The 13,561-nt window shown below is 41.7% G+C and overlaps 1 protein-coding gene across 1 annotated transcript; it reads left to right on the top strand.

The window, feature by feature from the left end:
• The first annotated feature begins 3,987 nt into the window (after positions 1 to 3,987).
• Positions 3,988 to 12,141, top strand: ren (renin). Its single transcript, XM_062542201.1, has 9 exons — positions 3,988 to 4,207; positions 4,447 to 4,597; positions 4,748 to 4,871; positions 5,017 to 5,135; positions 5,493 to 5,689; positions 5,794 to 5,916; positions 6,935 to 7,079; positions 10,684 to 10,782; positions 11,456 to 12,141. The coding sequence occupies exons 1-9, from the start codon at positions 4,128 to 4,130 to the stop codon at positions 11,615 to 11,617; spliced, it is 1,200 nt and encodes a 399-aa protein (XP_062398185.1). The 5' UTR covers positions 3,988 to 4,127; the 3' UTR covers positions 11,618 to 12,141.
• The last annotated feature ends 1,420 nt before the right edge of the window (positions 12,142 to 13,561 follow it).

Raw genomic sequence — 13,561 nt, forward strand, 5'->3', positions numbered from 1 at the left:
TGCCCTCCTCTGAAACATGAATTTCCCTTTGGGGATCAATATAGTATCTATCTATCTATCTATCTATCTAAACATAAGGGCACATGCACCAATCATGGCATCATGACTTATGGGTACACCTGTAGGGACAGTCATGAGGATACACATTTCTAAGCTAAATATAATGACAACATATTTTACTAAGCTAAATATAATGACAATAAGATTAATCAAGTTTCTAACATTGCTGTTGCCCCAGTGTCTAGTCTTGGACAATGACATTCTAAATGGAAGTTAGACATCTCCCATGTTCCTTGGTTAGAAATAGCATCGTGGATTCCTGATCCTTGCATAACACTTAACAACCGTTGCCATACATGCTTTTCACTTGCTTCTCTTTTTACAAATTTGGAACGTGAACTAGTGAAATGGCCTTTTTTGTCTAAATGTCTAAATGTTGACTTCAGTTGACCTCAAAATCAATTCGTTCAATCACAAAGCCTATAATAAACAAACAAATGTAATTTTCCAAAGATTAACTGGTAACAAGACAATCAGTGGTCTAATTTGCCATGGTTATCTCAAGTACACTGAGGACAATCCAAGAAAGCAATGTTGCGCAACAATCCTTGTTGTGTGTGTTCTAATGACTTTCCCGTGATTTCTATGAAAGGGGAACCTTGCTTGGCCCATCTATTGGTCCCAGCTCAGTTTTCACTGAGACTGACCCTCTCCGCCAAAATCACTGGGCCTCCCTGAAGGCACTCACACTTGCATCGTGCTTGGACAAAAATTTGGACAACACATGACATTTTACTATGCAAGTACAGTATGTGTCAATTTTCCCCAGAGCAGCTCGATGCATTCAGGTCAACATAGCTTACGTAGATTATGAATCAGCCCGAGGATTTTGTTCTCCAGAGCTAAATCACAGAAAGCAAAGACGACAGCCCTTATGTGACGTCATTCCAGGGGTGCTTACTCAAACTGAGTAGCTGTCTACTCAGATATAACATTTCATTAATACTGTCTAAGGAATTCTAAGTAGAAAGCCCTCCATCATCCCGGTCATCCTCTACTATCACACAATGCAACTCCTAATTGAAACAAAATGTGTGCAAAACACTTTGTCACTCACATTGTGAGTACATTCCGATTCAGCTATAATTCTAGCATCACCTCTGACCATCACAACAATGTTGTTAATATGACAATGTAATACAATGACAGAACAGCACTACTGTAGTTTCAAAGCATGAAGGTATTTGACACCAGATACACTGCTGACAGTGGACAAATGTCATTATACCAGGCCCCAGATCCACTTTTACTGTGTCCTATACATGAGTCCCCACCTAGTGGAGATTTTGGTGACTACACAAAACAACTTTTTAATGGAGCATGCCTCCTCCAACCACCCCACCCCCCCCCCCCCCCCCCCTCCAAATGCAAATATACTTTCTTAAACAGTCTACATTCAGTGGCAGTTTGATTCCACAGCCAACAATCAAGTCAGGGCATGTTTGCCAGAGCATGTCAGACAGGGAACGCAACGTCAGGCAGTAGAAGCGCAACAGCATCGTTGACGGATGACTTTCCCATGCCCACCGGAGTGGGTAATGGGGTTAAACAGTGACGCTAACTGAAACATGCCTGATTTGGTGGGAAACTCTCTCATGGAGCAGCCCCAGGATTCACTGGGCAAAGGCCAATTAGAATTGTCAGCAACGTGTATGGATCAGGGTTAAATACTGGGCTTAAGGTTCTGGCTACATGCATTTTGGATGTAAACAAAAACAGAAGAACTCTGTTCTAGAGACTGAGCCCAGAAATTCACTGCGGGACTTGATAGGAACCACCTTCCATCACAGAGGTTTCAAGCATCTGTTTATACTTAAATTGCACTCTGTCATAAAACCTACAATAGGGTAAAAGCCCCAACACAATAACTTGGTTTGGCTAATGGGTCAGAAATATTTCTTTGTATTGTTATTCCAACCTTAGTCGAAATCTGTGATGCAATTATGGAGTTTTCATATAATGTTTTCAGCTAAATCAGTCATGCACATTAAGTTAAACATTACAGACAGTATCCAACAGAGAGTAGCTCTTTTCTCAGATTCTCAAGTGGACTGAAGTTATCAACAGTGAGGATTTGTGCTCTGGGTAAGGCCATAACCTTTAAGAAATGCTGCCAATAATATCATACTAAAATGAAATAAAAAATACCCTCTTAACCACAGTCCAACAAAATATGAACATTGCATTTTACCACACTATCATTCAATAACACTTGGACCAGAATTGGAAAAACTCATTTTCTTTATATAACTTAATATAATTTGCTTGTTACTCAAGTATGCTAAACATCCTTCTGTTGAAACATAATTTGTTCAAAAGATCGTTGGGCGACTTCCACAGTGATATGCCTTGTTTAAAAAAAAAAAAGTATAATATTTTTTAATTGGTGGACAACCGGTCTTGGTCTACACAATTTGGCAACCTTCAGAAATGGGAAATGACAATGGGCAAAATTAATTAATTATGAAAAATAATTATCATGTCAAGCTGTCATGAATACAAATAAGATGCCATGCATAGTTTTGTGTCAATATATGAAATAAATGTTTAGCACATTGATTGTTCTGTACTAGTTGTGAATGTGAGGCCTGTGTGTTTACAGAAATAGAGCTCTATTATGCTGCTCTAGTGAACAGCATCTTACTGGAGCTGATGTCTCCTTCAGCTTCCTGGTAGCTCGGCCCCCTGGGAGTCACCTAAGACCTGCCCTCTGACCTAACTATGCTGATGTCTGACGTTGGTGCCCATATCTCTCTGTGAGCAGGGTGGTCAGTGCTTTACGTAAACACCCCATAACAGACACGTCAGGTACCGTGGGAACAAGCGCCATGAATGTCCCTATGAAGATAGATCATGGGCAAGGAACTCTTAGGCTTACTGTTAGCAGAAGGGTAAAATTCGTTTTTTTTTTTTTTATTTGAATTTGTGCTGTAAATTCTCATGAGATATCAAGTTATTCCTCCACCTACTTTTCGGTTGGATACAAGCTGTTGGGAACAGCTGGTCCGTTAACTGTAAACGACACTAACAATACAGTCCTCTCCAGAGCAAGGTTATTGATCATGTGTAACCTAGAACCCAAGGTTGAGATTGCCCTCCAGAGCTTTCCAGTAGTACCTAACCCTGCTATCCTACCCTAAACTTCCCTTTCACAAGCATTATCACTCTATGGCTCTCTTTCTCTCCATGTCTTTCAGACCATTAGTGGCAGGACTCATCAGCAAAGTGAGAAGAGATCAGTTAGGGAGGCCCGGCAATCAGCTGGCCACACTGTCGAAGAGATAAGAGAGGAGAAAAAAAATACATACAAGTTACTGAGTGCTGTTGGCCTCATACACATACGTGCGTGTCTGTTTCTGCAATAGTTCATCTTTTTGTTCAAATATGGAAAAGTAGCAACTGAAGCAAGGGCGCTTGAAGCATTATGCACATTCAAATTATTAACAGGAGCTGTTTTGGTGCGTGAGTTTTTATACATAAATATTTTCTCTCGTGCTTGCTTTGGCTCAAGTCACAAGTAATAGTGTTATGGGGGTGTGCGTGTCCTCGCTTCAGCTTTGAAAAGAATGATTAAATCAATAGCATTTATAGAGAGAGCTCTGTCCTGTGGCTACTGGAACTATCTTTACATATCTGACATCCATTAGCTTTCCTGTTGATGTTTCCCAGACATGCAGCCGAGGACATCGCAAGGCGACGCATAGGCTGTGAAGACTACTGAGTTGGAAGTCCACGGCCCGCCTGCCCCATCTCCTCATTTTCCCCCTGCAGGTCAAAGATCAACCCACCCAGGGACCAGTTTATCAACCAGGGAGTAAGAGACAGGGGCCTGTGGGGGTGGAGGGTTCTTTTCTTCTTGGGAAGCACGACAGAGTCAGAGAGATTTCCTGGGACACTCTGAGAAAGGAGACATGGTATAAAAAGAGGAAAGAACTTCAAAGCCATCAGAAAACCCTGGAGTAAAGGGATTGGAGAGAGAGAAAAATCAAGGCTCTCATCTTGATCTTTGAAGGATTGTGGATATATTTCCCATTGGTGATTTGGAGATTGGACATCTGTTCTGACAGATGGCCCTGGGAATGGGAGTGCATGGCTGGGCTCTGCTTCTTCTTTCTGTTACCGCGGCATCCAAGCAGGCTTTACACAGGTACTCTGATACATTTGTGTCATTACAGTGCTGATATATGTGATGAAAGAGAACTGTACGCGTAAATCTATGTATTTCCATTTCATTATTCAATGCAGAGGTGTTTGTCAAGTGTGCCTTAGTGTGCATTTGTGACATGGTTAGCATTTGGTTAAAGAAAACATTAAGGATGCACTGGCAAGTGTATTTAATTTAAAACCTATCTTCCATATTTTGTGGATATACTGTTCCCTTGTTAGGATCTCTCTGAAGAAAATGCCCTCCATCAGAGAGACTTTACAGGACATGGGGGTCACCCCAGAAGAGATCTTTGCACAGCTGATCCAGAAGAGGGGTGACCCCACACCTAGCAATGGCACAGTCCCTACCCCGCTAACCAACTATCTGGATGTGAGACACTTCAACACATTAACAGACTCATTTGAGATGAACTGAGAGCTTTGCAGCATTCATTTTAGATTTAGTTCTAGACATTTGCCTCATCCTGTTCTTAATATCTTCTCCCATTTGTCTCTTTCTGTTGCTCTTCATATCTTTCAGACTCAGTACTTTGGGGAGATAAGTATAGGGTCTCCTGCTCAGATGTTCAATGTGGTGTTTGACACAGGCTCGGCCAATCTGTGGATTCCGTCAAATAACTGCTCCCCACTTTACACAGCTTGTGGTGAGTCTCCCCCCCCCCACATACACCTTTCAATGCTGGTGCAAATGGCATCCGCACACAAGCAACAATTTTGCATTACAGAGGCCTATTTTCACTCGCTGTCCAAAAGCAGGCAATGTTAAGGCATGTTTTCTTTATCTCTCAGATATTCATAACAGGTATGATGGATCTAAATCTCACACACATATACAGAATGGCACAGGTTTCTCTATCCAGTATGCCTCTGGGAATGTGCGAGGTTTCCTGAGCGAGGATGTGGTCGTGGTAAGACACCTTAATAACCAGTATGTTAATATGCTAATGAGATAGATTTGTTTATCTTTATTCTTTTTTTTTTTTGGGGGGGGGGGGTTATGCCCTTATTGATAGTGACAGTGGTGAGTGACAGGAAGCGAATGGGAGAGAGCGGGGATGGGATCCGGAAAGGACCAAGGGGCGGGAATCAAACCCGGGTCACCGGCGTGCGGTGCAGGTGCTCCAGCCAGTTGCGCCACAGCTGGGGCCATGGGATAGATTCATGACTAAAACAATATGCATTGGATAAAAGATGATCAACATGTTCAAAGGGAGGATACAACATATATGTCTTCTGTCTATGACTGTCATTGGTCCCATTTGTAGGTGGGGGGAATCCCAGTGGTGCAGGTGTTTGCGGAGGCCACGGCACTTCCAGCTATCCCATTTGTTTTTGCCAAGTTTGATGGCGTGCTGGGAATGGGCTACCCTGATGTGGCCATTGATGGCATTACACCAGTGTTTGACCGCATCATGTCCCAGCACATACTCAAAGAGGAGGTCTTCTCTGTGTACTACAGCAGGTTAGTCAAGCACGTCTCGTACGGTCAAGTCAGATTACACTATGAATTGTTTCTATACAATAAGCACTCTATGCTAATGTTTTTCTGTATAAAAATCCTGTCAGAGATCCAAAGCGAATGCCTGGTGGAGAGCTTGTTCTCGGTGGGACAGATCCTAGCTATTACACAGGGTCCTTCAGCTACCTTGATACCAAGGAGGAGGGGAAGTGGGAGGTCAGCATGAAAGGGTGAGTGCTAATTTCCTTTTTTCAGAACTATCGCCGTCATTCATATTGAACTCTCCTCAACAATGACATCCTTTACATCTTGCTCCAATCAAGTTAAAGTGGCTCTGTTCAGGGCATACTGCACACCACTTTACACTGCTCACCTCTGGTTCACTTATAAAAAGGCCAGCATGCAAAAGTTACAAGTTGCATATAATGATGCTTTAAGAATACTACTCAGGGTTCCCAGAGGAGGGAGTGCTAGCCAGATGTTTGTATCTGTAGGAGTAAGCACACTTCATGCACTTTTAAGAAACCTAATGTATAAGTTTTCACTACGCCTGGATGAGTCGCCCAACAATATCATGGTGGCACTCTCAAATCCACTTATGAGTAGCACAAGGTACACATCCAGACTGAGAGCGCACTGGAGAAAATGCCTGTATACATTTTAATAATTGTTTGTCTATAATGTATTATCATAGTTTTGTGTAGCTTTTTGACTGTCTTAAATCTGTCTTAATATGTATTTGTAATGTCTGTCTTGTGTAAATTTGGACATGTGTCTGGCAAATAAACTGAATTGAATTGAATTGAATGAGCTTTTACATGCACTTTAGTATTTCGGTTATGAGGCTTATCCCGATTTTGATCATATTCAGGATATGGTGTTTACATGAACACAGAGAAACCCGGTCATTAATATCCCTGTTTACATGATGAATAATAGTATTCCGGTTACCAACGCTAAAGTTCTATTAGCACTCCGTATCCCGGTAACTAATGTAATACGTGTTTTGCCTGAGAAACCGGCATAAGGTGTATACATGGAACAGTATCCCGGTTTCTCTGGGAGTACACCACCTAGCATAACCGGAATACTCGTAACCTGGATAAGGGCTTATCCGTGGTTCCGAAATCGGGGTATGATGTTTACATGTGCAAATACAAAACCGGGATACTTCAAAACCCCGATTGTAACCGGGATACTAAAGTGCATGTAAACGCAGTCAATATCTATCTCTCTCTTCCATTCTAGAGTGTCTGTGGGCACAGATGTGTTGTTCTGTAAGGAGGGATGCACAGCTGTGATTGACACCGGCACCTCCTACATCACAGGCCCCGCCTCATCAATCTCTGTTTTGTTGAAGACAATTGGTGCCACTGAACTGGCAGAGGGTGGGGTATGTAACATTAGTAAATATTGTATGTAGTAAGGAGTACACAAAAAAATAGAGGCAAAGATCCTTAATTACTGATAAGATAGAGCAACATAATGCATCTCTATGGAAGAAAAATTTGAACAGTTCCTGTCTGCTTAAAGAGGCGTGTCGCAAAGACGTCATAGTGGGATATCGATCTCTGTCAGATTGGCAAGCAGTTCAGTTCGAATGTTAACCGGTCTGCTTAAAAGGGGATTTAGCCCCCTCCCCTTTGCGAAGACAGAACGTGGAAATGATCGAACATTTGCGCCTCTCGCTCCGCTTTAACCCTCTCTGATAGAGCATCACCTAGATATGCACCGATATGGAATTTTAGGGCCGATAACGATAACCGATATTTATCGGCTTGTTGTGGCCGATACCGATACGATAACCGATATTACTGTTGGATATTCAAATATTCAAAAATAAATTCAAAATTCAAAAATAAAAATTAACATTTAATGCATAATTTAATTGCAGTAATTGTATACCACCAGTGATGTACATAACTAATAATAGTCCTCAGTGCCAGTGGTACAGCAGTCAACAACAGCAATAGCCTGGGCCTATGCGTGGCTCCTTTAAGTGAACATGACGTCATTGAGGTGCGAGTGCTTGAGTGGCAAGGGACAGTGCATGAATCGTTCTCATATGGAGTAAACACTCAATGCAGATATATGGCTAGAAGCTGTGAACAATCTAGCGACCAAATCAGATTTTCGTGGGAAACTTATGTATAGTTTAACCAGCGGTTAATTAAATAAAGCTGCAACTCCTCGGACTGTATCTTGTTGTAGGCTAATTGATTCCCAATGTGCCACCTCCAGCCGAACCGCAAAAAAAGACGGCCAAATTAGCGGAGTGCTGTCCAGTGAAAGTACCTTCTGTTGCGCACCACATGCAGTGCTGCAGCGGTAATATTACAAAACCCAACCGAACGAAATGCAAATATAACACTTATAACTACTTATCTACGGATTTGTTCCACCAAAAACTTTGTTTATCTCCCCGACTAGCGCGGCAGCAGACATAACACACCAGCAAAACAATTCCTGAGTAGGCTGAGTTTCGCTCTCTGCTCACTGTAGGTTAAAATGAAGATCGTTCAGGAGAGGATTTTGGGCTGCATTATAGATAGATTAAACGCAGATCTTGTTAGAATGGTGAAATATATCCACACAGCTGGTATTATTTTCAGGAAGAAGTAGCCAACCAAGCTCAAGTAGCATGCAGCCAGACGGGCCTTATGTAGTTGGGAAATTAGGGCTTTAAAAAATATCGGCGCAAATTATCGGCCGAAATTCTGTTATCGGACCGATAATAATATTTAAAAAATGTCACTTATCGGCCAATAATATATCGGCCGCCGATATATCGTGCATCTCTAGCATCACCCCTAGTCCACACTATGGAGGTGAGGAGATGTCCATGACCCTGGTTGCCATTGCCACTCTGTAATAGCTCAAAGATGCTCAAAATATTGAGACTTAAAGGGGGTGATTCTGATCCTATATATATATTATTATATATTATTATATATATATTTTTTAATCAGCCTCACTGAATTGCTCCTCTAGCTGTCTGCTCTGAGTGTTCAGTCGAACTCTTATGTAAATACACGGTCCTGTCTCAGCCAAGCCATTAACTATCCCAGGCGATCAACATGTTGCTCCAGGAGCACAGAAAAGAGGGGTGGAAACTAACCTAAATACTGTAATTACTATACCTTTAAAGGTACAGTCAGCAATTGTGCAAGAACGTTTATGCTTATATTTAAAATCATTAGCAGACACTCTTGTCCAAAACAACATGCATTACATTTTAACTAAGGACCTAACAAAACACACAGAGAGATAGTTCACCCCTCCTGTCAGTATTGCGAGAGAAATTCCCCGCAGAAATATCATGGAGATTATTTATGAGTAGGTTATTGAAATCTCCTTGAGAGCCATGTTTATACACCAGACCTCCTCAAATGGTCACATTTGGTCTCGTTTAATGCCAAAAACATGGGCCTTGCACTTGCTCTTGAAGGCGCAGTCAGCGACAGTACATTTTTTTGTTACATTCAGCAATCATCTCCTCACAACTTCTAGCTGCCTATTCTGAGAGCATAGTGTAAAACTAGAAAAGCACTCAGAGAGCGCAGACCTCCGCCTGTATTGTTCTTCCTAGGTTCTCATACATTTGAACCTAAACTATTCAGATTGCCACCACGTGGCCATACCATGCCATTACACCACTAAGCGAAACACATAAACGGCTCCGGAATCCCGACGGAATTACGGATCACTCCCAAAATGTAATCGTTTCTTTGTTGGGTCATGCCTGAAAATTTCAGCGAAATTCATCCACTACTTTTTGAGTTATCTTGCTAACAAACAGATAGACAGACAAACAAACAAACGCCGGTCCCCGATGAAAACATAACCTCCTTGGCGGAGGGAATAAGCTTTCTGTAGGCAGCTCAGGCTTTTTGGGGGACAGGCTGCCTCCACTCTCTTTGCTTCCAGTTTTGGGAGCCTGAGCTGCCTACATAGACCTTATTATTACCTCCGCCAAGGAGATTATGTTTTCACCTGGGGTTGTTGGTTCGTCTGTCTGTCTGTTTGTTTGTTTGTTTGTTTGTTCGCAAGATAACTAAAAACGCTATGGATGGATTTCGATGACATTTTCAGGGAAGGTCTGAAAGGAAGAAACAATTACATTTTTTTAATCGTTTTTGCTTTCCCAGTGTCTGCTTTCTTTTCCTCTTTCTCCCTCTCTCCACTTTCCATCTTCCTCTCTCCCTCTCTCTCCCACCCACTCAAAAGGTCTGCGCTCTTGGAGTGCTTTTCTAGATTTACACTGTACTCTCAGAATAGGCAGCTAGAAGTTGTGAGGAGATGATTGCTGAATGTAACAAAAAAATTTACTATCGCTGACTGCGCCTTCAAGAGCAAGTGCAAGGCTCATGGTTTTAAACGAGACCACATGTGACCATTTGAGGAGGTCTGGTGTATAAACATGGCTCTCAAGGAGATTTCAATAAACTACTCATAAATAATCTCCCATAATATTTCTGCATTATACAACATTACATTTCTGACCCCATAAATTATTATTTTCGCTTAGGGCTGTCAGTAAGTAAAAACATGTGATATCTACCTGGCAAAAAAAATGACAGCAGAACTTTTCACCAGTCACCCACACATGCCACGTACATTGACAACCTCTCTTTTCACAGCTAAAGAAACTCACAATTTTTGTCAGTGTCCATTGTGATTCCTTTTCATCGCCTCTTGCACAATCCCACAAGCGTGACACCAAATGCACAACGATGAGTTGGCTGGTGATGAAGACAAGGATGATTTATCTGGGGTAGCAAGACTCTTATTGAAAGCATTAAGAGAGAGACCTTTCTAAGAGAATTCACATATTTGAAGCTATTGGTGTCATACTGGACTTCCCACATCTGTCTGTGACGTGAGGCAGAGGGTCAGAGAGGACGTTCACGTACATACTGTAGTGCAAGTCTTTATATGTCTGAAGCTTGTGTGGATAACAACATACTGTAGACTAATTCCTATCTTTTCCCTGTTAGTACACAGTGAACTGTGATCTGGTCAAATCCCTACCCAGCGTGACCTTCCATCTCGGAGGTCAGGAATATCCACTCACAGAAGAGGACTACATTCTCTGGGTATTTGTCTTGCCAACTTTTCTGCCATTCAAATTAGGGCGGTAGTTTCCAGACTGCCTTAGCTGCGTGAATGAAATCACCGTGCAAGGCAGGATGGGAACACCCAGGCAAGGTCCAGGTTACTTTGTATAGACATTCTCTCAGTGTGGAATAACCTAAGAAACTAAATTGATTATTATCTATGGAAGTAAATAAGTAAGGGATAATGGATGACACGCCATTCGATTATACAAAGTTAATATGCGTTCTAGATGGTGAAACGGCCCGACGCGAAGTATATACTGTAGTACATATAGCTAGCATACATTCAAACATTCACAAGTTACAAGTGTTTACAAGCATTTATTCAGCTTCAACATCTGTTTTCACTTGGATGTTAGATTTTTCCAAACCCAACAGCATAGCATATCCCATATCCTACATGCTGCAAGAGTAATGTCCAAATTGGTAGCGATTTTAATATTGTGGTAAGCTGGATCTTGAGGATCTTGTCCCAGCTTGAGGCCAGTTTTTCATTGTCTTTTACGGAGGAAAATTCCAGAATTACAATTAAGAGAGCACTTAGCAAGTTGCATCACCTCTTCATACATTTTCCACTATTTGTAAAACATATTTGACATCATTCTATTTAACCAAATAACTCATATGCCCAAACTTTCCTCTCACCCTGTAGCAATCGCAGTATGGAGTGGACACCTGCACTGTCACGTTCAAAAGCCTTGACGTTCCACCCCCAACTGGCCCCATGTGGATCCTGGGGGCTAACTTCATTGCCCGCTACTACACTGAGTTTGATCGACATAACAATCGAATAGGCTTTGCTACAGCTGTGTGACAGACATGCCTGATATTTTTGCGTGTGACTTTTTGTGTCATTTGTCTTGCAGTTCTATGTCTCTCTTCCTTGAGTCTTTGCTATACTTATTGTGCCTAATGAGGCTCCGAAAACACAAGTAATAGCTTTTAAATCATATATTACTCACAATGTTAACACTGGATTGAAAGACTTTAGTTTGTTGATGTTAGAGCAGACAGTGAGGCAAAGGTGTCTATCCATAATTTACTGTCTCTTAAGCTAAGTTTGTCAGGGAAAAAAATACCCAGAAATGCTATACACCTACTGCCAACAAATTTAATATTGCAGTGCAGTGCAGTGACGTGTCTTGTTAAAGAATAAAACTTTTTGTTAGTGTTCATAAGGCTGTGAGCTTTTCCGTCATTCAAACAGACTAAATTCCTCTATTGATTGCACTAAAATGTCTGAATGGATGCTAATGTTGTTGTACACTTTTAATTTCAATTAGGTAATTTTGCCAGATGCAATGGTGTAATGAAAGAATAAAGTTGCCCAACACTCTGTATTCGCTATATCAAACATTTATTTTTGTCCACTGGAAATAAAGCGGGAGCAATGAAAATCCTGGCTAATCTACAGTATGTATACCGTCTACAATCACCATGCATATTCTACTGTCATCTACATGTAGACACAATATGAATGTCATTATCAGACATTTGTATTGTACAGATCTCTGACATAGCCCTGTCAATTCAAGATTAAAGAGAACTTTATCTTCCGCAAACTTTATTTTATGGTTATGCACAGACATACACACATACAAGTACTATGCATCCTAATAAAGTTCCCTTGGCCTTTGGAATTGAAATCCAGGTGCGGGATTTGTAATTACAACTGCAACCGCAAGGGGACAACATAAAACTGCCATAATAACATGCGGATTCGTCTCATGGTGGAAAAACACTTCGACATCACGCTGGTGACCCGCGGAGTAAAGAGACATGACGCTCGGCATCTCAGATTTTTAGAGCGTTTTTACCTCACAGCTTTTCTAACGCAACGTAACTCAGTCAGTCCAGCAGAGATGCCAGGACAGAGTTTTGGTCAATGGAGAGGGAGATAAATGCTTATTACCTGCTTTCAAAGAAACAGCAGTGTCTACTCAACTTCAGTTATCACGGATATTCTTCATAAGTCACAAAAACGAACGCAATGTTTTGGACAGTTTGCCATTAGCTTAACGGCCCAAAAGTAGGCTAGTTATTTTGAACATCTGACGTTAACTTTCTAAAGCATGCAGTTATACGCAAACTGAGATCACTGTCTGTTGCCCCCCACCTCCTTCTGCTACTCTACGTAAGCATCATCCAACCCCTTCTACTCTACTGTTCCCCGTTTCTTCACTATACTAAATGTCATCAGCAAAAAACAAACTCAGTGAAGTCTCACACTTAGCATCTAAGATAATACAGCTTCCCACCCCCAGCCTCACTGATGCAGATGACACAGCCACCACACGCCTTGCCCGCACCATGGCAAGCAGCCCTGACCATCCCCTGAACCGGTTTTTCACCCTACTCCCATCTGGCCGTAGATACAGAGCCCTGGACTGGAAAAAAGCGCACTTTAAGAAAACCTTTGTACCCTCTTAATAGCTTAACTTAATGTGCAGGCCAGTCAAGTTAATCCACACCAAACTCTGTCATCCATGTCTTTATGGACCTTGCTTTGTGCCCTGGTAAACAGTCATGTTAGAACAGGAAGGGGCCACCCACGAGCTGAGCTTGGCTTCTTAGTTCCAGGGAAAAGGAACTCTGAATGCTTCAGCATTAACCAAGAGATTTTGGACAATTCCATGCTCCCAACTTTAAGGAACAGTTTGGGGATGGCCATAATCTTTTTTGAAATCTTTAGATTCTATCATTTCATCATTTATTTGGAATGGAAAAAAACCTACATAGGCTGCGTAAGGCTTTTCTC

Source organism: Sardina pilchardus, chromosome 7 (assembly GCF_963854185.1).
Source record: "Sardina pilchardus chromosome 7, fSarPil1.1, whole genome shotgun sequence".
Taxonomy (NCBI): domain Eukaryota; kingdom Metazoa; phylum Chordata; class Actinopteri; order Clupeiformes; family Clupeidae; genus Sardina; species Sardina pilchardus.

What these genes read in the sequence shown, in the direction of transcription:
- ren (XM_062542201.1), top strand. Translation starts at nt 4,128, where the DNA reads ATGGCCCTGGGAATGGGAGTGCATGGCTGGGCTCTGCTTCTTCTTTCT. An exon ending in TTCTCTGTGTACTACAGCAG is followed by an intron (nt 5,690 to 5,793) that starts GTTAGTCAAGCA and finishes AAATCCTGTCAG; the next exon opens with AGATCCAAAGCGAATGCCTG. An exon ending in AAGAGGACTACATTCTCTGG is followed by an intron (nt 10,783 to 11,455) that starts GTATTTGTCTTG and finishes CTCACCCTGTAG; the next exon opens with CAATCGCAGTATGGAGTGGA.